General features: G+C 59.7%; 2 protein-coding genes across 9 annotated transcripts in view; one reads left to right on the top strand and one right to left on the bottom strand.

Annotated features, from left to right (window-relative positions):
* The window catches only part of AATK (apoptosis associated tyrosine kinase), a 175,954-nt gene that overhangs the window by 23,618 nt on the left and 129,469 nt on the right, over nucleotides 1-22,867 (top strand). The gene's annotated exons all lie outside the window — the stretch shown is intronic.
* Nucleotides 1-22,867, bottom strand: part of BAIAP2 (BAR/IMD domain containing adaptor protein 2) — a 38,428-nt gene that overhangs the window by 2,574 nt on the left and 12,987 nt on the right. Inside the window, exons 4-15 of one of the 8 annotated variants that reach the window (XM_068209898.1) lie at nucleotides 18,676-18,737; nucleotides 18,355-18,426; nucleotides 17,957-18,094; nucleotides 8,440-8,592; nucleotides 6,745-6,972; nucleotides 5,885-6,086; nucleotides 5,234-5,435; nucleotides 5,074-5,142; nucleotides 4,722-4,884; nucleotides 4,395-4,493; nucleotides 3,025-3,059; nucleotides 678-725 (exon numbers count right to left, since the gene is read on the bottom strand). In XM_068209898.1, coding sequence (XP_068065999.1) covers nucleotides 698-725; nucleotides 3,025-3,059; nucleotides 4,395-4,493; nucleotides 4,722-4,884; nucleotides 5,074-5,142; nucleotides 5,234-5,435; nucleotides 5,885-6,086; nucleotides 6,745-6,972; nucleotides 8,440-8,592; nucleotides 17,957-18,094; nucleotides 18,355-18,426; nucleotides 18,676-18,737 — 1,451 coding nt within the window. In that variant the 3' untranslated portion in view covers nucleotides 678-697. Of the gene's footprint in view, nucleotides 1-677; nucleotides 726-1,470; nucleotides 2,553-3,024; nucleotides 3,060-4,394; nucleotides 4,494-4,721; nucleotides 4,885-5,073; nucleotides 5,143-5,233; nucleotides 5,436-5,884; nucleotides 6,087-6,744; nucleotides 6,973-8,439; nucleotides 8,593-17,956; nucleotides 18,095-18,354; nucleotides 18,427-18,675; nucleotides 18,738-22,867 lie in introns of those variants that run through there. The other 7 variants (XM_068209897.1, XM_068209896.1, XM_068209900.1 and 4 more) reach the window with 7 other exon arrangements.

The raw sequence follows: 22,867 nt of genomic DNA, 5'->3' as shown, positions 1-22,867 counted from the left end.
AATAGGGTAATTAATTTCACACCTAATTAATGCAGATGCTTAGATCACTTTCCCTCCCAAGATGCCAAAATAGATTCTCAGGACTGGAGGGAGAGGAAAAGTTGCTTTGATGAGTCACCCGGGGCTCATTTAACTCTTTCTGTACTGGCAGAGAAGAGCCACTGGGATGGAGCCTGCAGCTCCAGGGAAAGCAGCTCATGGGTCAAAGAGAAATGGGGAAGGAGCTCTCCAGGCTCTGCAGTGCCAGCGAGGAGGGTCTCGACTCCTGGGGAGGCTCCTGCATCCCGTCCCTGGGGCCAGGACCAGGAGGCTCCTGGGACGAGTCTACAACAAAAAAAAGCTGCTCAAAAAACTTGCGGTTAGTGCGGACGTGCCCCGCGCTGCTGGACGGGGCTGGGGCCAGCGGACACCTACAACCAAAGCTGGTTACGGGGAGCGGGGCAGCAGTAGCAGCTCAGCATCCCGGCAAGCGCAGCCGCGGCAGCGGGGCGAGCAGCACAGGCAGCCAGGGAGCCCCGGGAGCCGCCAGCGGGACGGGGACAAGCGGTGACGGAGGGAGGGGACGCGCTCGGCCGGTGCAGCGGGAAGCAGAGCGGTGGCACTGTCCCCGCGCAGCCCCGCGGCGTCACCCGCTGCCCAGCGCACCCAGGGCTCGGCCCCGCGACACCGTCACTTACTAACTACGGGCAGGGACACCTCAAAACCTGGCCACTTCAACATCGGGGCTGCAAGGGAAACAGAAGGCAGGTTGGAGGACGCCTGGACGCTTGATGGGAACAGAAGGTCGTGGTTAAGGAGAGACTTAAGGCCACGAGCCGGCCGGTGGCCACCTGGCTCGAGAGCCTGCTGGCCACCTCGCACCCAGCGCCGGCAGGCAGAGGAAACAGGAGGAAAAAGAAGAAAAAGGAGGAAAAGTCGTGTTTATCGAGTCGCTGGTGCTGTGAGGAGGGGAAGGAAGGGCACGGCTAGCAGGGAGCTGTGGGAGTGCAGCGGCCGGGCACGGCGGGGGCTGCGGAAGGGAGGGGGTGGCTTCCTTCCCCCCGTGCCGGCCATCGCAGCTTTCCCACCGCCGGGAAAGCGCAGCCGGAGCCTTGGCATGCGGGAGCAGGAGCAGCATCACCCCTCAGACACTCAGGGAGGGGGACCCGGCCCTAAAGCAGCTGTCGCTGCTCCCGCTCAGCGAAGCTGTTTAGTGCCGGCGGGGCTGAGCGCGCACAGGCAGCGTCCCCGGGGACGGAGCATGGAACAAAAACACGGCCTGGGAATGCGCGGTGGGTGATGCAGGCGGTGAGGGCAGCACGCAGGCACGGCAGCCGAAAAAGACACCGAGGCCCAGCTCAATGCAATAAATAAAACTTTTATTCAAACAATAACTCAGTACAGGGCACAATTCTCTCTGGCTTTTAAAAAAAGGTTTTTCAGCACTTTACAATCTCCACACAGGCTTTGCTAGGCTGGGTTTGTGGTTTGTTGTTTTTTTTTTTTTCCCCTCTACATTCAGCCATTCATCGTGAAATATCCTGGGTTAAAAATCCTTAGCAAAATTCGGACATCGATGCAGGAGGGGCTCAGAACAGTGTGTCCGTAGGCAAGGAGATAACCCAAAAACTGGTCGTGGGGTGGGGCGGGGGGGGTCTATTGCCAGCAATGTCCCAGTAAACAGGCAATGTCAGAGGTCTTAAAAATCACATCAGAAAAAAGCGTGAACAGCTTTGCAGTGGAGACGGCCACGGGCACTGGGAGGGCTACGGCCGGGCTAGTGCGGGAGTGGGACCCCCAGTGCGGGGTGGGAGCCCCCTGGGCACTGCCTCGCTCAAGCCGGGTTTGGGCATGCGAGCAGTCCTCGGAGCCCCAGCCCTAACGTGAGGTAACAATACCTTGCTACAAAAAATATATATATATATATATTTATAAAACAACCAGGAGTAACCCTTCCGGGGGGGTTCCCACGGCCGGTGGGACCCCAGCCCAGAAGCAGCCCTTTCCCTGGGGCGGGAGCTCTGTGCCATCCGCTTCTCCCAAAGCCACCACGGCAGGATGGAAGCGGATCGGGCCAATGGGGAGGCGCGGGGACGCTGCCCCCCCTCCAGGAATGGCATCCCGGGCGCGGGCATCCCGGATGCTCAGTAACAGTACGGACACCAGAGGCCATGCATATGTGATCCAGTCTAGGAGTTTGGTCCAGGCTCGTGCGGGGCGGCCGGCGCGGCCCCTTGGGGGGGACAGGGCACTGCTAACATCACACGGGAGGACAAACACCGGGTCCCACTAAGTGACAACTGCACCTGGGCTGTGAGCACAGACCTGGCAGCAGTTTCTGCTCCAAAAAGGCTTCAGAAACAAGGGCACTGTGAACACCAGGGAGGGGTGAGAAGCACCATGGTTTCCTTGAAGATCACAAGAGTTTCAAATCCAAAAGAAGTAGAGAAAGAGAAACGAAAGGGAAGGAAAAAAAAAGGGGGGGGGAAAGAAGCAGAAAGCTCTTCCAAGCAGCAAGGGGCCGCTGTGAGCCCAGGTGTCCTCACACCGTTGATACCAAACTGCCACTGCCGCTGCGGAACAAAGCACAGAGATGCCAGAGTGGCCGCGGGGCAGCACCGAGCCGGGAGCGAGCCCAGCTCCCCTCACGGCGCCACGGGACCACCACGGACGGGCGGCAAGCTCCCCCCAGCCACGGGCTCGGGCTCAGCCCCAGGAGTGAGACGGGGCAGCTCCGAGGCAGAGGGCATGGAGGAAAAGGCCCCGGAGCGTGGGCTCTCCCTGGCTTCCATATCCAGGTGTGAGCCTGGAGGAGGGCGGGAGACGCGACTCTCTGGAGGAGCACAAGCTTGGGGACACCAGGCTGGCCCTGAGACCTGCCCTCCCTGGGTCCCCCCTTCTCACAGATGAGACCTGGCCCATCCCAGCCACTGCCAGTCCCCAGGGAGCCCACGCAGGAACCCCTGTGGGGACACAGCCCCACGGCTTCGCCCACAGCCAACACCAACAGCTCGCAGGGAACGTGACGGGAAGGTGACATCTTACCTGTTGACGGACCTCGTCCCGTAGTCATCGAGACCCTGTGGAGAAGAGGGAAGGAAGCACAGTGAGGGACGTGTGGGCTGTGCCTGCTCAGGTGCCACCGGAGGGTCACATGAACAAACCAAAGTGCATCAGGACCCAGGGCTCAGAGCTGATGCATTTGGAGAGGAAAGGAAGATATGGAGATGATTGGAGTGGGATTCAGACATCAGGGACTGAAGTTCCACCACTCCCTGTAGGATTTATCTGGCCAGACATGGAAAAGCAACTGCTGGAAGAGCCCTGCTCTGCTCTGCCCAGCCCCTCTGAGGAACAGAGCTCTGGCTGCTGCTGAGATGCTGAGACTGTTGGAAAAGGGCTGCACGACTGAGAGACACCAGTGAAATGTTCTGTGGAAAGAGGGTTTGCCTGGATTCACTCCCACCAGAAACCCACAGGGTTTTGGACCATTTTCTCCTTTAGCCGGTGCTGAGCAGGTTTTGCAGGGACCAGGTGGGGACCAGGCCTGGAGAAATCCCTCAAGGACATCTCTCCTTGAGCAAGGGCCTGCCCCGGGATACGACTGGAGCAGCTCTGCTCTCCATGACAAACATGGAGAAAACTCCAGGAAAGAGGGGGAATCTCTGGCCTTTGAGCTGGCCATGCACCAGTGACTAGAGACCCACATTCCCACCTTCCCAGGCATGGTCCCAGTCCCAAAATACCAACCCCAGCAGCAAATCCTGCTGAGAAACCCCAGCAAAACAGCAAGAAGTGGGGCTGTGCTTCCACCCCACTCCCTGCAGAGAGGACCAGATCCCAGCTGACGTGCCCTGTGGAAGGGTCGGTGCTGACTGCCCTTCTCTCTCCCTCCTCGTCCTCTCCCCATCTGCCAGCACATGATGCCAGCGTGGCTCATCCCACTGTGCTCTCCTACTGTGGTAGGAGAGCTCCCCTACACCAATAGCTCCTGGGTTAGGCTGATCCCATCTGCTGTGCATCCTCCCTGGCTTGTTATGCAAGAAGCCCTGGGCTTGCTTTGGACACTCTGGAATCCTGTCCAGGATCTGCCCCAGTGTCCCCATGGGACTGTCACCGGCTTGAAGTGGCACATGCCAGAGAAAACACTTCCAGCTGCCTGTGAGCAGCCTGTTTCTGGTGGGAGACTCCCATGGAGTCGGCAAGTGTTGTCCTTTGGGGGTTTACGGGGCCATTTTGTGCCACTGCTCCCTGTGCCTTGCCCGTTCCTCCCCATCCATGGGCTCCCTGCATCCCTTCACCCCAGCAGAGGTGCTCGGCAGGAGCAGGGTCCAGGCAAGGCACGTGGATCACCAGGCACAAAGCAGCCAAATTTCCATAAATCCCAAGGGAAACATTGCAAACGTCGGACTTACAGCTGTCGACCTAGCGTAAGGCTTGTAGTGAGCGGAGGGTGCTTGGCAGAGGCCACTGGAATAGTCTTTAATTGCACACCCATAGGGCATTAGGTAGTCCTAAAACAACGAACAGAGGTTGGAGAGCCACCCTCGGCACCCGCACGCATCCACAGCACGCCGGGATGGGGACCGGGAATGCTCCTGCTCATCCCATCCCAGTGGGACAGGGAGCTAGCTGCAGAGCCCCAGCCAGTGCAGCAGGGACTGTGCCCAGGGATCTGCTCCAGCATCTCCCAGTGCTCAAACGCCCCTCCGGAGTGGGAGAAGCTGGCAGGAGAAGCTCACCTGGGAGAAGGCAGGCACGGCCACGCTGTACGGCCGCTGCTTGAAGGTGTTGCCGCCCTGTGCCGGGAAGGCCTGGGAGGCCATGCCATAGTCTGGCGGCGGGATGGAGATGTCGTCCTTGTCCAGCAGGTTGCCAGTGCTGCTGCTCTTCCCTTGCTGCAGGCTGGGGGCCCAGAGCAGAGGCGTCAGCTCCGTGCGAAGACCCCCCAGGCCACCCATCCACTCGTGGCAAAAGCCACCCAGAGGCAGCAACCACCCCGCTGTGCTGTTATTCCTAACGAGAATTCCAAAGGAATTCCTAATTCCCGCCCCAAGGACACAGACTCCCTGTCACCCCACACCATGCTCCTACCTGGTGTGGACCCGCTCGCTGCCATCATTGTCAAGGACCCGTGTGTAGGAGAAAGGAAACCAGCCCCTCCTGAAAGGCAAAGGCGGGGATGAAGCCAAACCCAGGTTTGTCCACGGAAGGTCCAGACAAGGCTGCTCCCGAGGACACCCAGCACACTCACATTTTGGTTTTCTCGCTCTCTCCGTAGTGCCAGCCGTCCCGGGCCTCGGGCACCAGCAGTGTGATGAGGTCTCCCTCCTTGAAGCTCAGGAGGGTGCTGTTATCCCCGGCAGCGTGCGAGAAAATCGCTTGCACCCTCGTCCGGCCGTTCCTCTCGAGCCCGGCGGCCATGGAGCTGGAGCGTGGCAGTGTCTTGTTTTCAGCTGGGGGAACAGACACCAGTGGGTGCCCCAAATCCTTCACCCCAAGGCCATCCCCAGGCACAGGACAGGTCCACACCCCTCCTTATTTCAGCCCAGGTTGTACTACAAACTTCGTTGCGACTCACACCTTCCCCCTCAACCAGCAGGATCAGGCTCTCGGCATCACCCACCAGCCACGGCAAAGGGAGCAGGTTCCCTGTGCCAGATTCCACAAGATTTGCCTCCTGGAAATCCTGTGAAATCCCAGGGCAGAGCCCAGCTCCAGCATTTGATAACGCCCAGGTCAGGAGGCACAAGCAGCACTTGATGCTGAAGGGATGCTGAGGACACTGTCCCTTCACCACCAGCACCCACAACAACCATCCCCACCCGGTCCCCTGGACCTCTCCTGCGGGCACCGTCCGGCAGAGCCGGCCCCAGGGCCCCCGGCAGCGGGGCCGGGGCCTCACCTGAGGCGTAGCTGTTTTTCGGCGCCACGTTTTTGCGAACTGGAAGTGTATTGGAGTAAGAGTCACTCAGCTGCTTCTGAGGCTGGGGAGGAGATAAAGATTTGGGCTGTGCTGGCTTCATCTCAGACCAGTGGTTGTACCCGTCGCTGTCAGAGCCTGAGACTCCGTTCATCACCGGCATGGCCTCCTGCGCCGACATGCGCTACGAGAGAGGAGGGGAGGGGGACACCGAGTGGCTTCATTAGGGCACCCCCTGCAGCTCCAGGGCCATCCCACTGCAGCTCCCCAGTGGGACACAGCTCCAGGGAGAGAGGCAAATCGGAGCTTCGTCCTGTTGGGTTTAGTTCCCAGCCAAACCAAGCTGCTCTGGGCGGAGCAATGGGGCCACCTCTACGGTATCTTACTGCTCTGAGCTCCCCCAAACCTGACAATTCCCTGCTGAGCTCTGTGCTCAGCTTGTGTCCCCACATCAGTGGGACACTCTCTTCTGAAGGGTCCTTCATCCCACAGGTCATTCCAGGCCTTTCTCCTGCCATTACTGGGGTACCTGGGTTCAGTCCCACAGCTCGGGGACCAGCCTGGACAGGCAGGTCCAGCTCGTGCGTTCCCCAGTCAGCACCTGGGAGCCCCTGCTCTGCCAGAGCTCAGTGACTCTGGTGGGAGAGGGTGGGACAGGCTGCCCGTCCCCAGGTCAGGCTCCTCCCCACATCCCAGGATGGCCCAGCACGGAGCTGCCCATCCCTGCCATCAGTGACAGTTCATCCAAGGGCAACTTGCCGAGGACAGCGGTGACACCGGCCTGGCCTCGTCCCTCCGGCTTTGCTCAGAAGGGCAGGACAGCTTCCACCAGAGATACTTACTCCTACGAAAGGTGCCAGCTCCGGGGGGACAGGGAGAGGTTTGGCACCAGGGATGGGATCAGAGATGATGAGGTTGGACTTGGATGTGGACAGAGGGCTGGGCATAATGGTGCCATTGCTGCTGGCAGCCATCTGCTGCATCAGCTGTATGGCGCGGTCCGGGATCTTGTTGGGGTCTGAGCAGGATTGCTGCCACAGCGGCAGCTTCTGCGTCAGCATCTCCTTCCCCTGCAAGAGCAAAACGAGGCGTGAGGGCACAGGGGTGCAGGTGGTCTGTCCCCCTTCCCTGGGCAGCACCACACGGATCCGGGGCTGAGCTGGTCTGGGATTGATCAATGGCTCTGTGCATGGCACAGGCAAGATAACACACAGGGACATCCTGCTTGCAGGCTCTGATGGCAGCAGAGCCAGGCAGGTATCATGAAAAATGGGAATGAGGGAAGGAAAAGGTAATCCATCTCCCCAGTTTATTCCAAGACATCCTGTGTGCAGCGTCTCCAGGCTGCAGGGAGCTGGGCAGGGAGCTGGGCCCCATGTGGAGCAGAGAAATAAAACTGGCCCAAAAGCTTGGCAGGGCACAGCCCGTGCTCCAGGCTGTCCCCACATCCCGAGGGATGAGCTGCTTCCTTTGGGTGCTCAGACCCAACGGCCTCCAGGCCCCTGTGCTGCATGCAAGCCCCACTGCTCCCTGCCTGCAGGACTGGCAGCCACCTGCTACCATGCTCCAAGGGGGAAAGAGATGGGAGCTAAACTTGTCCTTATTCACCCAGAATGTATGAGCATCCCCTTGTGTGACTCAGAGGGGGAAGATGTCCCAACCCCCTCGAGGTCACTCCCCAATACAACCAAGGGTGACCCTATGTCTCTGCTCTGCCTCATCTGGAGACAAAATGTGGTTCTGCATATCAAAATCCCCCTCTAAATCCAATTTCAAAGTCCCTGTATATTTCCCCAACACCAGCCAGCACATCCAGCCTCATGACCCTGTGGAGCATCCTGCAGGAGCCATGGGCAGCAGCACAACGGAGTTTTTAGCAGGACACACACCACGCTCTGGACAAGCCACCGGCAAAGTCCCTCCTGCAAAATCAGCCTCTGCGTGCTGCTGCAGCAAGGTTTTGGTTCGTTCCTGCTGACCGCCAGCCCTGGGGGGTGTTTTTCCCCTCCTGCACTCCACTCACCAAGCAAGCATGGATCCATGCTGTGGATGTGCCAGGACACAGCTGACTAATCCCAACTCCCTCTCCTGCTCCAGTGCCAAGCGTGGCAGTGACAGATGGCTGCTGTGAGCCACGGAGGTGGTGGGGAACAACCAGAACAGGAGCACAAGGCTGCGGGAGCAGCACCAGCGCTTGTCTGGATGGATGGATTCTGCTCCAGACCCATGCAGGTGCTGCAGCTTCCCAGGCAGGCAGGGGGCAGCTCCCGCCCTGGTCCAGGACATGGGGGCAGCCATGGGCAGGAGGGATGTGGAGCTGCCAGGGGCAAGAGGGATTTGAAGCACCTGCTTCCACTGGGGCACCTTCCCTGGAGTCACCTGCTGGTCCATCACCCCCCCTCGGTCCCTGAGCTGCAAGGGCTGCACCAGCTGTGGCTTTTGGGATATCAGGCTGTTCTACAGGATGCAGCTTGAGCTGGGAGCATCCACCCAGTGCCAGGGCAGCCAGGACTGGCTCTCCGGCAGGTCCCACTCACCTTGGCGTGGTAGGTGATGGCGCTCTTGGCCACCGCGCACTGTTTCTCTACCAGGAAGCAGAACCGTCTCCTCTCTTCCGTCAGAGCTGTCTTGTAGCCATCGGAGACGTAGTTTTCCAGCTCCCCTTGCTTGTTGCTGATGGCTTCGATGTACTGCAACAGGGAGAGGAGCAGGGAGGGGGCTGCCGGCAGCGCCGCGGGGCAGGCGGTGCCGCGGCAGCCGCGGAGAGGGGCGGGCGGCGCGGGCGGGAGCCCGGCACGGGACACACACAGGGACACACACGTGTGCCTGCACAGCCCCCAGCCCGCCCTTACTCATCGGAGCCCCCCACGCAGAGGCGCTGACTCAGCCCGTGGGCTGCACGGGACGAGCTGTACCCAGCGGCTGCCCGCTCACCACCCGGGCTCGGAGGCGCTGCCGGAGGCCGGGGGCTGCCCCGGTGGCCCGGGACTGGCAGCGGCCCCCGCAGCCCCCAGCCCGCTCCGGCATCGCCCGGGTTGTGCCGAGTCCCTGCCCGCTGCCGAGGGATGGCACGGGGACCCTGCCACACACAGGGCCGCCAGCGCCTCTGAAACTCCCGGCAGTGCCTTCACTCCATATTTACCACGGGGGACACAGAGGTGGTGCCGGGGCAGTGCCACACCCTGGCACAGGACGCCCTGGCTGTTCCCTGGTGCCACACCCTGGACTGGCAGACACTGTGGCCCTGCCAGTGCCAGCAGCTGGAGGCTCCTCCTCTGGCTCCTGCTCTCCTGACCTGATGGGTGCCAGCACGGCTGTGCCACGCTGGGCTCTGCCGGCACCACACGGGCTGGGCTGGGGAAACCCGGCTGCTTTGCCCTGTGTGATGGAAAGGTGGCACAGGGGACTCCAGGGACCACCAGCCTCCCTGAATACAGAACACACGAGGTGCCCCCAGCTCACTGACCTGGCCACTTCCTCCTCCCTTCATACCTTTGGATGCTCCCAGCTTCCACCTGCCACGTGGCACCAGGGGAGCAGCCACCGAGGCTCTGAGAGCAGCACCTCTTGCCCATCACTGTCCCACACTGTAACACCTCCTTGCCACACCTCGTCCCTAGCACAGTGGGACCATGACACTGGAAAGCCACAACACTCCCAGCCCAGGCAGGGCTGGACACGCTTCAGGCAGCCCAAGCTTCTCTGAGATGGGAATTAAACTGGAAATTCAGGGCCCAAAGCAGCTTTGCTGCTTCTTCACGGTTATCAGTTATTTTTAGCATCCTACAATATTTATTAAGAGATACATAAAATGGAGCAAACTAACAAAAGCAGCAAGATTCAGTGACATTCCAGACTTCAAAGGGGGATTATTTTGGGGCTGGACCTGCTCCTGGCTCCTACCCTGCTCCAAGCACCCCCTGAGAGCAAAACCCAGTGCAGGGCTCGTGCTGTTTTGGGTCTCCCCACATTGCTCCAACCTGGGTGAAGAAAAGCGTGTCAGTGAGAAATGGATTAAAAATCCATTTTGCAACCAACAACCCTATTTCAAAGAGAATTTTTTCCTCCAAAATGAGAAAATCCAGGGCAAACACCTGTGGCCATGAGGAGAAATAAGCAGAGGGAGCTGAGCTGATGCCACTGAGCACACAGACAGAAGTGATGGAGGTTTTGGCATCACCCCGAGGCCGATACACAGGGCACGGCACTTGGAACGCCGGGCACAGCCGGGCTTGTGCCAGCACAGAGGCGCTGGGGCAGCGTGGCACAGGAAGAGGCAGCAGCAGCTCTGGGCACACAAAGCCCCTGGAGGAGCGATGCAGGCACCAGAGGAGGAGGAGGAGGAGGAGGAGGAGGATGTGCTGGGGAAGGCACCGCTCCTGCCGTGGGCTCGGGCCGGCAGCACGCCGCCTCCTCCCGGGTATTATTAGCCTGGGAACAGCGCAGGGACAGAGCCCAGAGGCAGCAGCCTGGCAGTGGTGATGGGAGCTGGGGAATGGATGCCCCAGTGCCAGCCTGGAGAGCCCCCGGCCCCTCCAGCACAGCTACGCCCAGGATGGACCGAGCCCTGCTGCCCACACTCCTCTGCACCACGGGCAGCTCCACAAGACGTTTCTACCCCAGGGGAAGGGGCAGGACAACACTCCCCCTCCTGCAGAGCCCCATTTCTGGAAGGAAAGCGCAACCCTGACGGCACCTGAAATAGCAGGAGAGCAGGAGCACACACAGAGCCTGATCCCCATTAATTTAATTAATTTAATTTTCCCCCATCATCCTGCTTAATTTACTAACTGGGCCATCAAGAACGAGAAGGTGAGGAGTGAAAAGAGCTCAGCTCCAGCTAATTTGGCTCAGTGGCACGAGGCCCATCCCGCCACGATTCCCTGCAGGATCCCCATCGCTGGGTCAGGCACGGCGGGCGGGCACGGCTCCAGCCCAGACACACCACAACACAGGGAGAAACCCTGATCTTAGCAGCGTGAGAGCTCCAGCTTTCAGCAGGATTTAAATATGCAGGTACAAGCCTTATTTACACCCCTGCTCTCAGGCTGGTTTTGCAAGGCTCCTGCTAATTCCTGTGCTGAGGAAAGGCTTGTCTCAGCCAGTCGGAACACGCCGCTCCGCGAGCGCAGAGCCCACGCTCTAAACTTAGTACTCAGAGCTTTATATACTTTATGTAAATATGCTCCGTGTGCCATTGATTTATCCACAGCCTTGATTTTACACGTTATTCCATCACAAAATGGCGAGCGACACTCCTTGTTCACGAGGTAGTTTTCAGTTTGGGTTTGCTCAGAATGACAGTTGGCTTTCAGATAACGCCCAGAAAGGCAAATTTAAATAAAAAGCCTGTTAAATATGCCAGATGCACGGGGGAAAAGTAACACACAAAGTACAGTGTGAGATCTCAGAACTTCACTCCAAGGAGAAGCTCTGCCTTACCCAGGAGTGAGGCTTCACCTGCAGCCAGGTGCCCACCAGGACCTCAGGGCTGCTGCTCTCATCTCCATTCCCCAGAAATGGGGGAAATCTCAGCCACCCCACACTCTGAACCACAGCCAAACACCGTTCTCAGCTTGGCATGACCTGATGCCCTGTAAGGGCTGGGGCAAGGTGCTTCCCTGCCAGGTTCAGCAGCTCCCCCAGGACCCCACTGACAAGCATGAACCACTCAAGCACTGCACTGTAAACTGAGACCTTGACTGATCGAGGTTGTCAGCTTCAAATTCACAGGTTAAGAATTGTCTAAATAAAATTCCCAGTTTGAAGGAGGAGAAAGAAACCCCATCTGTGATGCGAGCAGGCAGGGAGGCAGCCAGGGCGATGGTCGCGCCCAAAGCCAGGGCACACACCAGAGCCACCCAACAGCTCCAGAAAATCTTTTCTGGGTTTCTAGGTTGGAGAGGCCTCAAATAACTCCCCCGTGCCGTGCCCCCCCGCCTCCCGCATCCACTTCCAATTCACCAGGAGCCGCTGACCTAATTAGCAGTGTCAGCACGTGGCGGCGCCGGGCAGAGGCTTTGCCTGTTGGGATTCTTCCAGGATGCTGCCGTGGGGCCAGGCTGGCAGAGCCGGGGCTCCTGCCCGCTCCTGGGGCACCCCCGGCTGTGGGGGCTCAGCCGGGGAACCCCTGGAGTGGGCACACGAGCGGGGCTGGAGCCACGGCGGGCAGTCCCCATGCCGCAGCCGCAGCCACAGCGAGTCACCCCGCGGGTCAGACAGGGAATTGGGAGCACGAGCAGATGAAAAGGGAACGAGCTGCTGCCAAGCCCCAGCTCGAGCAGCCGCTGTTGTCCCGCACAGAAAGCCAGGGCACACAGCCCTGCCACCTCCCCAGCGCCACGGTGCCAGCTCCTCCCTCGGGGAGGTGGAGATCAAAGAGCAGCTGAGAAATGTCAAGCCCCGAGCTGCGAGGAGCACACGCTGCTGTCAGCACAGGTGGAGCAGCAGCGAGCTCCAGCCGAGCCTTTGATAACCACAGCCTCGCTGGGAAATGAGTTCAGACCTCCCATCCCAGCCTGGAACGTGCAAACACAGGGAATACGAGCCAAGGGCAGTGCTGAGCTCCACCACAGAAATCATCACTCCAGATCCTTCTCAGTGTGTTTGGCACTGACCAGGCTGAGCCGAGGGCCGGCCCCAGGGACAAGAGGGGACCCCCAGCAGGCAGGAGCTGCCTTGGGGTCACCAGCACAGCACAGCCATGAACCATGGGGCCAGAAAGCCAAGGGGAGTACGTGGCAGGCACACTTTCACCCAGCACCAGGAGGGATGCAGAGCAGGGAGGGGTTGTGCCAACTCCAGCTCTCATCCCAAGGAGGGATCGGTCAGGACCAGCAGCACAGAGCAGTGGGAAAAGAGAAAGGAAAGGTCAGGGAAGAGAGAGGACTGTGCTGGATCGATGCAGCAGGCTGAAATACCTGGAAGGAGTAAACATGGAGAGGAGGGAGGACTTGCTTAGGCAATCACAAGGGAGAATACATAAAAATGGGACAGGATAAAAAAGAAGTTAGGTTGATTAGCAGGGGAAGACTCAAGGCAAACCTGCTGAAACCCCACCACAGCACAGAGGCAAAATGAGCAGAGCAAGCAGCCAGGGATCCTCAGCCCAGAGAGCTTTTCCTCATTCCCAGAAAGGCAGCTGGCAGACCCTGGAGCAGCCTCGGGGGGGGCACTGTCCCCTCCTGTCCCCTCCTGCAGCCCCACCCAGCCCCGTGTGTCACAAAGGGAGGCTGGGTGGTGTGTCCAGCCAGGCACTGCCGCGCTGGATCCCAGCCCGGGGATATCCCAGGCTCTTCCACAGCCAGGAAGGAGAACAGAGCTCAGGATGAGCCCTGACCCAACCTCTCCTGTAATATGGCAAATAAAACAACAGCCCCACAGCAAGGAATGGCCACCACTGGTCACCACAGGAGCCCAAACACATTTCCCTGCCTTCTGTGGGGACACTGACCCTGCAGGAGCCCCCCAGAACCACGGCAGAGCCCTGCAGGTTTCCCAGGGTGGGGACAACCTCCCCCTGCCCCGCACAGCACCGGCACCCCCAGCCAGGAGAAGGGAAGGCCCTGGCCCTGATGTGCTGCCCACCAGCCTCCCCAGCTCGGCTGCAGCCAAAGCTCCGTGGGGATCAAAGCTGGGCCAGGGCTGCTGATGCTTATCCGAGGTGATGGGAAAGGCAGAGCGGATCCTGGGGAGCCAGCCCCCAGAGCCGGGGACGCCAGGCTGCCCTCCTCCCCCGGGAAGGGCTGTCGCCCCTCGTTTTGTCAGGTCTGCAGCAGCCCCAGCCCTGCCCTGCTGCTGCCCGGCCACGCACACATTGGTGTTACATAAAATCCAGAGAGCAGAGCAGCAGGGAACGCTGGCTTCACCTTCTCCTGCCTAAAACGTTCCTCAGTGCAGGAACGGCCCGGATCGGCAGCTCCCTGCCCGGGTTTGGAACCCGAGTGCTCATGACATCCCTGAGCTGCACAGGCGCTTCCAGGAACAGCCCCATGGATGGGCAGCCACAGCTTCCCTGGACACCCTCTGCCAGGGCCTCACCCCCTCACAGGGAAGAATTTCTCCCCAGTTTCCCATCTAACCCTGCCCTCTGGCCGTGGGAAGCCATTGCCCCTGTCCTGTCACTCCAGGCCTTGTCCAAAGTCCCTCTCTTGGAGCCTCTTTAGACACTGGAAGGGGCTTCTCTTCTCTTGCTGGGTTTGGGCACATGTCCTCCCTCAGCCTAAATGCCAGTGAAACCTGGAGAGAGTCACCTGGAGCTGCTGAGCTCGGAGTCCTTCCCTGTTTGACTTTCACATAAACCTCGTAGCCTGGTTTGTGCAAGCTCCATGTCATTTGGAGCTTCCTGACCTACACCTAAAATTATTTCTCCTGATGGGAATACCCAAATGAGGTTTCAATGACAAAAGTTGATAAAACCCCACAGGTTATTTGGCACAGTGGTATTTAATGTTTAAAACATCCCCATGGGAGCAGGGGTGGGTGAAGGCAGAGGCTGAGCTCGGCCCCCACTGCCCACCCAGGGTCACCCACTGTCACCTGGGTCAGGCACAGCCTTTCAGGACAAACACCCAGCCCCAGCACTGCTATTTAGGCTGAATTACAGCCAGTTTTGTCTCAGCCCAATGCAGAAATCCAATTGCTCACTGTACTAATATAATTTGATAAATACTTTGAACCAACATAACTTCATTGCTGAGCTGCTGATTCAATCCAGGTCCCAAACCCATCATGACCTTGATTTCATGGCCTGATCACAACCAGCCTTTAATGAAATTACAGCACTTGAGCTTCCTTGGCGATTGTTTAATCTTAATATTGTTTTCATCCTTCTTCATCAGAGATGTGAAGTGAATGCAATTGGTTTGCTCTCCCTGTTTTCAACACAGGTCAAGCCCCACCTCAGTCACTCCACGAGGAAGATGAGGCACGTGAGGCTCTCAGCCCTCACTCCTTGTGTGGAGCAGCAGCTCAGGACTGATTCACAAGGAATAAAAGCCTCGCTTAATGTGACACTCAGCAGCAACAACCCCCAGCCACAGCATTGCTCCGGACCAGGACAGGGCTTGGGGGCTGGGAAACCACTCCTGCAGCCTGGTGCCACTTGGAGCTGGTTTAGAGCTACGTGAGTCTGGGCTGCAGACCACGAGGTGTTTTAACTCCCCAGCCACCCACTTCACGCTGCAACACTCATCCTCATCCAGTAAACTCCACAAAACCAGCAGGAGACAGGGGCCAGGTGATGTGGGACTTGCAGACCAGCCTGGGCCAGCTCTCTCCATGCAACGAGGGGCTGGTGCAGCTCAGGAGAAGCCTCTTGCAAGAGTCTGTGAGCATCACATGCCCTCAACGCCCTGCTCCAAAGCTTCTGCTCCCCAGCCTTTGCTGTGTGCAGTCCCTGCTGAGCCCCAGTATTTATTTCTGCTTTATAAAGGGGAACAGCTGAATGGAACAGGTGAGACGTCTGGGCTGCTGCACTGGGCTTTCTGACTGATTTAGCCAGGAGCTGTCCTCTGCCAAAAGCAGGGCCTGGGTGGCCCCAAACCTGCTCTCAACTCTGACAAATGTTACATAAACCCCGAGGTCCCTGCAGGACAGTCCTGCTGCTGCCACCACGTGTCTCAGCCACCCATCTCACTGGCAGGTGATGACAAGATGTGGTCACTCCACGAGTGGTGAAGAGGCAGAAAGGAGCAGTTCTGATTCCTGGAGCATTAAATATGAAGGAAGATGATGACAGAGCATCAGACTCCTGGCTGACGGGTGCTCCAGCAGCTTCACAGGGACCAGCCTTCAGAAGAGCAAGATGCTGTTGCTGCCTCCAAGGAGGTGGCACTTGCATCAACAGCAGCTTCTCCCACGAGGAGAGAAGGAACCAGCCACAGCCCATTAGGAGACTCCAGCCAGCCCTGGCTGATGGGTCTGTGGTCCCCAGGCACCAGCCTGGCGCAGCTGTCAGCATCCCAAAACCATCCCCAGGTGCTTGAGCGGCTCCGAAGAGACCACCAGAGGTTTGGCAAGTGGCCACAGGGGTGGCTTTGGGCCAGCTCAACAAACCAGGCTGCCTGTGGCTCTGCTTTAACCAGGCTGAGGAAAGCAAAGCCCCACACTGCTCTGTAGATGCTCCTGATCCACTCAAACCTGGTTTCACCTCCCCAAAGCCCAGTTCCAGCTCCTCAAAGCCCCAAACAAGGCTCTCTCCTCAGGCCAGCACCAACACCCACACAGTTCCAGGCTGGACCCCACTTACTGCAGTCCCCCCTCTCTCCAATGCCCAGGCAGAGCTAAAACAGTGTCGAGGGTTTTAACCAAAACCTTTTTCTGCTGAGGAAACACCAGCTCTGCAGTCAGCAGAGAAGAGAGGGGAAGTGCCCTCTTGGCTGCATTCAGCAATTTTCACTTTGTGTTCAGATCTAAGGCAAAGCAAACCCCCACCGAGTGCAGCAGAGCAGCCATGGAATCACAGAAAACTCTGAGCTGGAAGGGTCTCATAGCTCTGTAAGCTCAAAAGCCATCATAAAGCTTTTTTGGAGATAAGCACTTCCTAAATACTTACTGCTGAAAGATTAAAGGCAATGAGCTCTGATCCTGTTTCCCTGCCCCTAGAGCTGTGCAAACAGGAGTGCCCCATCCCTGAACATCACAGGAGGAGGCTCAGCCCACCCTCCACCCCAGCTGGGATGGCTTCCCTCCTCCTCCTCCTCCTCCTGTGGGATGGGGATCCCTGCCCGGGCTTTGGCAGGATGGGGCTGCCTCTGGCAGCAGCTCTCACAGGTGGGGGTGACAGAGGCTTGATCCCCGTGTCCCCCCACGCTGGGCTCAGGGCCTGACAGGGCTTTACTTGCTCAGCAGGAATTGCAAAGCTAAGCTGGGACTTGTGGAGACACCATGCTCAGAAGTGGTTTCAGCTGCTCTGGAGAACAGCAGAGCCTCCACCACAGCAGGCTGGACATGGAAGAGTGTGCTGGCACCTCCCAGCCCTGTTCCAGCACCTCCCAGTGATCCAGCACCTCCCAGCCCTGCTCCAGCTGTGCCACCTCAGCACCTCCCAGAGCTCTGGCTCCACACGGGACCCACAGGCTGAGCCACAGCAGATGATGGTGGCTGCATTCTTCTCCTTCAGTGCTTGCTCTGATTCACACCAGCTTTTCCCAAATTTCAGTGCAATTAAGGATGTCACTTCCCCAGCACAAACCTCACTGTAAAGCTCTCCTGGAGACTAAATGCCGCTAAATGTCATCAAATTCACCCCCACCAGCAAAGTGCCAGCACCAGTGTGCAGGTCTCCTTCAGCAGACACAGATCTCTGACTCGTGAGGAAACAGACCCTGGTCCCAACACAACGCACACCCCCCTGCCTTGGAGACAGGACTAAACAATTCCTGGCTTCAGGAATTCATCTTGCCCTTGTGCCACCATGGTTCTGTGGCTGCAGCTCCTGCAGCAGCCTCACTGCCAGCCAGGGCACGTTGGTGCATCAGCAATCCCTGGACATCCCTGCACGGGCCGTGCTGGGGCCAAGCTGCCAGTGAAGGCTGCAGAGCAGAGGGCACAAACTCCTGCTGCGGATCCATCGGAGACCCGAGCGGGACCCAGCAGTGCCACAGCCCCTCGGCACTGCCGGGACGTGCCCTGGGCGTCCCTGAGCCCGGCTCCCCCTCTGTGGGGAGCTCTGCCTCCCCCCGTGCCCACCCCCATCACACATCACACCGCTCTGATTCACTGCGGCCGCCCCCGGCATCGCCCCCGCGGGCGGGGGAAGGGGCACAGGCACAGAAAATGCACAAGAAAAGCCCCTCCCGGGCTCGATGGAGCAGGCACGGCAGGAACTGATGCTCCTGGGGGCCGTTCCTGAAGGCAAAGGGTAACAGAGATGGCTGGAGCTGGGGCAGGCAGGCAGCTCCAGCCCCACTCTGCACTGCAGCTGTGGGAACAGCCCTGGCTGCCACCTCTCCCAGCCACACCTCCCCAGCAAATCCTTACCCAGGGCTCTGCCACAGCCCCGCCACCCCCACGGGCAGCACTGAATGCCCCTTCGTGTCCCCCCAGCCCTACCTGCAGCTCCTTGTCCGAGTACTTCTGCGGGTTCTTGCTGCCCTGGCTCTTCTTGCGAAGTTTCTTCAGCTCTGCCTGGCACTTGTCCAGGGAGTCCCCCTTGCTCCTCTGCTCCGTCTGGTATTTCTTCAGCGCAGCCTGGATGCCACAGGAGAAGGTTCTGAGCCTTGGCCGCAGCTCCTGCCGCCAAGGGGTGACAGAAACAGGCAGAGCCCCTGGGGCAGCAGGACTCCCAGGGAGCAAATAGGGGACAACGCTGTGCTGTGCATGGTGACACAAGTGACACCAGGGAGCTCCTGCAACCAGGGGCAGGAGCTGTGGCACGGCGTGACCTCCCCCAGCAGGGAGCAGGGGATGGGGGAGCCCGGGCTGTGCAGACTCACACACACATAACTCACACTCAGGTACCGGGAGTCCAGCTCCACCTTCTGCTCCAGCTGCGTCAGGAGCTCGTTGTGGAAGGACTTGAGCTGCAGGGAGAGAGGAAACACACAGTGCTTGGGGAGGCTGGCAGAGCCCGCCTGGGGAGCAGCGGATGGCACCAGAGCGGGGCTGAGAGCAGCGAGGGACAGACTCAGAGAGGCCCAGAGGGGCTGAGAGGATGCCCAAGCAATGCACACCCTTTGGAGCTTAGCAAATCCACGGCAGAGGGGCTGGACGAGGCATGGAAAAGCTTTTTCCACTGCCAGGGACCCCGGCACGCCAGGCTGGGCACTCACCATCTCCTCCAGCTGGTTCTGGATCTGCCTGTGCACCTCTGCCATCTGGAAGAGCACGTCCCCTGCAGAGACAGGACAGGGAGGGTTTGAGGCACCGAGCTCAGGGGATGCCCCAGGGCTGGGGCAGGCAGCGCCCTGCTGGCAAGGAGGGGTCCCCAGCCAGACCCAGGGGGCTCCTGGAGTACCCCCGTGCCCACCTTTGGGGAGCTGCAGTGAGCCAATGCTCAGCTGGGACAAACAGGACAGCCCTGTGAGGCAGGGGGGGAACAAGGAGGAGCAGCAGGACCCCAACCTCAGGGCCAGCCCTTGCTCCCCTGGGCCAGCACAGGGACAGACACAGCCCTGGCACTCAGAGCAGGGCACAGGACACGGGGCTGAGCCCTGGGATCCCCACTGCAGCCAAGGAATCCCAGCTCTGTTCTGCCACTTCCTTGAATTTTTCTTTTCCAGTGCAGGGCTGCAGCCCCACACCCAGTGCTGTTCCTGGAGGAAGGGCAGTGTCCTGGCTCAGCAGGAGCCCCAGCATGCCTGGAGCCAGACACACACACCAGAGCATCTTTTAGGAACAGAGCCAGCACTAAGAGCCCTGTCTCTGGATCAGAGTGAGCTTGGGGACAGCCCAGCTCTGTCAGCTCTTCTCAGGGCTGGCTTTGGAAGCTTTTCCTTCCAGCATAGCAGGCTATAGCTTCCCAAGAAGCTCCCAGCCCCTGTGGAGCTGTTTGCACATGAAAGCCAGCATCTCACTGGGGCAAGGGAACGAGTGGGAGCCTCCCCCAGCACAGCTGGTGTGTGCTGGGCCAGCCCCAGCCCCAGCCCGTCCCTGGGCACACGGGGCACGGGGGGTCAACACCCCGAGCTGACCAGGAACAACGTGCCTCAGCATTGCCGTGCTCTCCTGGCTGGAGCGATTCGTACTTTGCACCACAGGCCGTGTCCCAAACCCTCCTGCAAACGTTAAAATCCGACCCTGGGCAGGCACTGGCCCCTCTGCTTCAGTGCCAGAGCAGGCGGTGGCACTGGCTGTGGCAGGGCCGCCGTGCCCCGTGCCCCCTGAGCGAGCAGCCATGCCCAGGGTGTCCCACAGAGCGGGAGGTGCCCAGCTGGCAGAGCTGCAGCTCTGCTCCTTGCCCAGGTTTCCAGGGAGCCTGCTGTGACTTTCCAGCCAGTTCTGCAGGTGCTGGGCCGAGCAGGGCCCTCACCCCTGGCCACCACACACGTCTGCAGGGCCACACGTGAGCAGCAAGGGCCAGGCAAGGGGTCAGCCCCGCAGGAGCGCCAGGAAATCGCTCCTGCTCCAGCAGCTCAATGGTGGGAAGTGCCAAATTCCCACTGCAAGCAGCCCTGACGTCACGCCGAGGTGGCTTTGTCAGAGGGATCAATGCAAGGGTGGCTCTCTCATTATTCCCAAAGCTTGCACCACCCCCTGTCCCTCTCCCTTCCCGTTTGGCTGCGGTGGAAATCCCGGAAGCGCTGGCGTGGGGCTCTGGCCACCATCACAGAACTCCTGGCCACCATCACAGAGCTCCTGGCCACCATCACAGAGCTCCTGGCCACCATCACAGAGCTCCTGGCCCACCATCACAGAGCTCCTGGCCCACCATCACAGAGCTCCTGAGCCACCTGAGAGCAGGACTGGGGCAGAAATGTCCCAGTCCCATGGAACATCCAGGTCCCCAAGTGCAGCCCTGGGCACCCCTGCTTTGGGACTAGAGGGCTCTGCCCCCCTCCCACATTCCTCTCCGGGGAACTGGCCCATTCCCAGCAGCCGGGGTGGCTCGTGGAGCTCTCTCAGCACTGATATCCATCTTTGGGTTCAGCTTTCCCCTGCACCAGCAGCACCCCCTCAGCTCCCGCTGGGCGTTCCAGCCCCACATCAAAGCCAGCAGCACACGGAGCCTTTCCCACAGCACAGCCTCGCTCCGGGCACTCTGCTGTCCCCCCACGAGGTGGCAGGAAGGCAGCTGGACCTGCCCAGAGCCTCATGAGCTTCCCCCAGAGCCTGTCCCCAGCTGCCTCTGAAGGAGCCAGTCCAGGCTTCCCACCGCCACTGGAGCCTCTAACTGGGCGGCAGGATTTGAACTGAATCCCCTAAAAGCAGCAGCAGCAGCAGGGTGTGAATCCCCACAGGGCACCTCTGCCACCCCGACACCTGCACGCTGTGAGCTGCTCCACAAAACCCTACAGACCATGGGAGACCAACAGACATCTCACCCCAAAGCCAGCCCGAGCTGCAGGGATGAGGTTAAACTGTGACTAAGGGATAGCACGGCAGCTGCAAAGCTTGAACAGTCCAAAATCCCACTTGGAAAAGAACCTGTGGCGCTGTGGCAGGGGTCGTACCACGGTGAAATTGTGAATTTGCCACCCCACGGAGCCGGGTGGCAGGGCTGGGGCCGCAGCACTGGGCACACGCCCTGGCAGCAGCAGAGCCACCCACGCCAGGGGCGTTCTGCATCAGCTGCCAGAGGGATTTGTAGATGAACCACCTGAACTCCCACTGGGCAGCAGGACAGGCGCTCAGGTCACCATGTGAGGCACAACGAGCCGCCAAAACACACATCCTGCAGGTGGAGAGCCCCCGGGTGAAGCACCTCAGCTACACCCAGGGTACAAACAGAGCGGGGCAAGGGCAGCAGGCAGAGCCGGGGCTGCCCAGGCTCGGGGAGGGAGGAGGAGCTGCTGCTCACGGTGACTCACAGTATCGTTCTGGGAGAAGAACTATAGGAGCTATTGTGGGCCCTTCCCTTCCACACCCAGCCCACAACAGGCAAACAGGTTGTTCCACATCCCTCCCGTCCCTGCTGGCACCGCGGCAGCCAGCTGCCCCTCCAGAAGGTGAAGCAGTGGGAGCCCAGCTCTCAAGGGTTTGCTACGGAGCTGTCAGAGACTCAAGGTTACTTTTTGACTCCCCCTCTAAAAGAGGATGTGGGCCATTTCTAATAAAAACACCAACGATGCATTAATCAAGGAGCAGAACTGCTCAGAGACAGAACACGGGCAGGGCTGCAGCAGCCCAGGCTGTCCTGCAAGGGTGGCAGGAGATGGCGGCCAGTGGCCAGGGGACCATCTCCCACCAGCAGCATCGTGGCCGCCCCAGCTCCTGGGGTCAGGACTTGGGCACATCCCCTAAAAGCCAGCCAGCAGTAACCCTGCTCACACAACACCTCGGTGCTGAAGACCTGATGCAGCCAAATTTAAGGTGCAGGCAGAGGTGGCACCTGGGGGCACGGTTTAATGGGGGGCTCAGTGATCCTGAGGGCTTTTCCAGCCTGAGCAATCCCACTGAAAACTTCCGCAGCGTATTCTTCTCTTCCCTCGGAGCAGCAGAGTGTGGCCCAGGCTCACAGGCCCGGCACAGAGCAGCTCCCCAGGGCCAGGGAGCACTTCCAGCCCAGCCCAGGCTCCGAGTCCGAGCTGCCTGTGGCAGCTGCAGGATCCCTGTGCAGGGGGAAGGAGACGAGTGTGGGGAAACAATCAGCTTGGGGAAACAATCAGCTTCTCCACGCTGACTCATCCCTTTCCTCTCCACAACGGTTTCACTTCTGCCAGCCCCAGAGGACTGGGCGATGTGCTGATAATTCATCAGCCCCGCCTGGCACTGCTCGAGGCATTTCTCCTTTGTTTTTAAAGAGACCAGGTAAAAGGAACAGTAGAAGCTTCCCAAGGCACCCTGGCTTGGGTTCCCAGGTCCCAGTAACTGGCCCCCTCAGGCTGGGCAGTAGCCACCGACCCTCTCAGCAGGGATCCATCGCAGCCTGGGATGTTCTGTGCTCCCCACAGCCCCCTGGATGGGGCCAATCCTGGCTCTTAGCAGGATGCACAGCCCAGCGAGTCCCCAGTGCTGTGGCAGGAGCTGTACTGGTGGCACTGGTTAATCAAACACCCTCAGATTGCCCAGCCTGGCCCCGTGTGACCCGATCCCTCCTCCCTGCACGCTGGCAGCTCCAGGCGGGGACCAAACATCTCCAGGACCTGGAGCTGGCCAAAACCCCTCCTCAGGCCTGCCAAGCTCCCCCCGCTGCTGAGGGATGGCAGACGCCAGCCCGTGGACACACACGGCACCCCTCCATCCCCCAGAAGGGGGGAGCACCCCTGCAGGATCCTCCCCAGCACAGAGCCGGGGCATGCGGCGGGTGGGAAGCCTGGAAGGTGTCACCATCACCAGGGAAGGTGAAACCCAGACGTTACACAC

Source organism: Anomalospiza imberbis, chromosome 19 (assembly GCF_031753505.1).
Source record: "Anomalospiza imberbis isolate Cuckoo-Finch-1a 21T00152 chromosome 19, ASM3175350v1, whole genome shotgun sequence".
Classification (NCBI taxonomy): domain Eukaryota; kingdom Metazoa; phylum Chordata; class Aves; order Passeriformes; family Viduidae; genus Anomalospiza; species Anomalospiza imberbis.
Note: the sequence above shows the minus strand (reverse complement) of the source record. Positions and strands in the feature narration are given on the sequence as shown.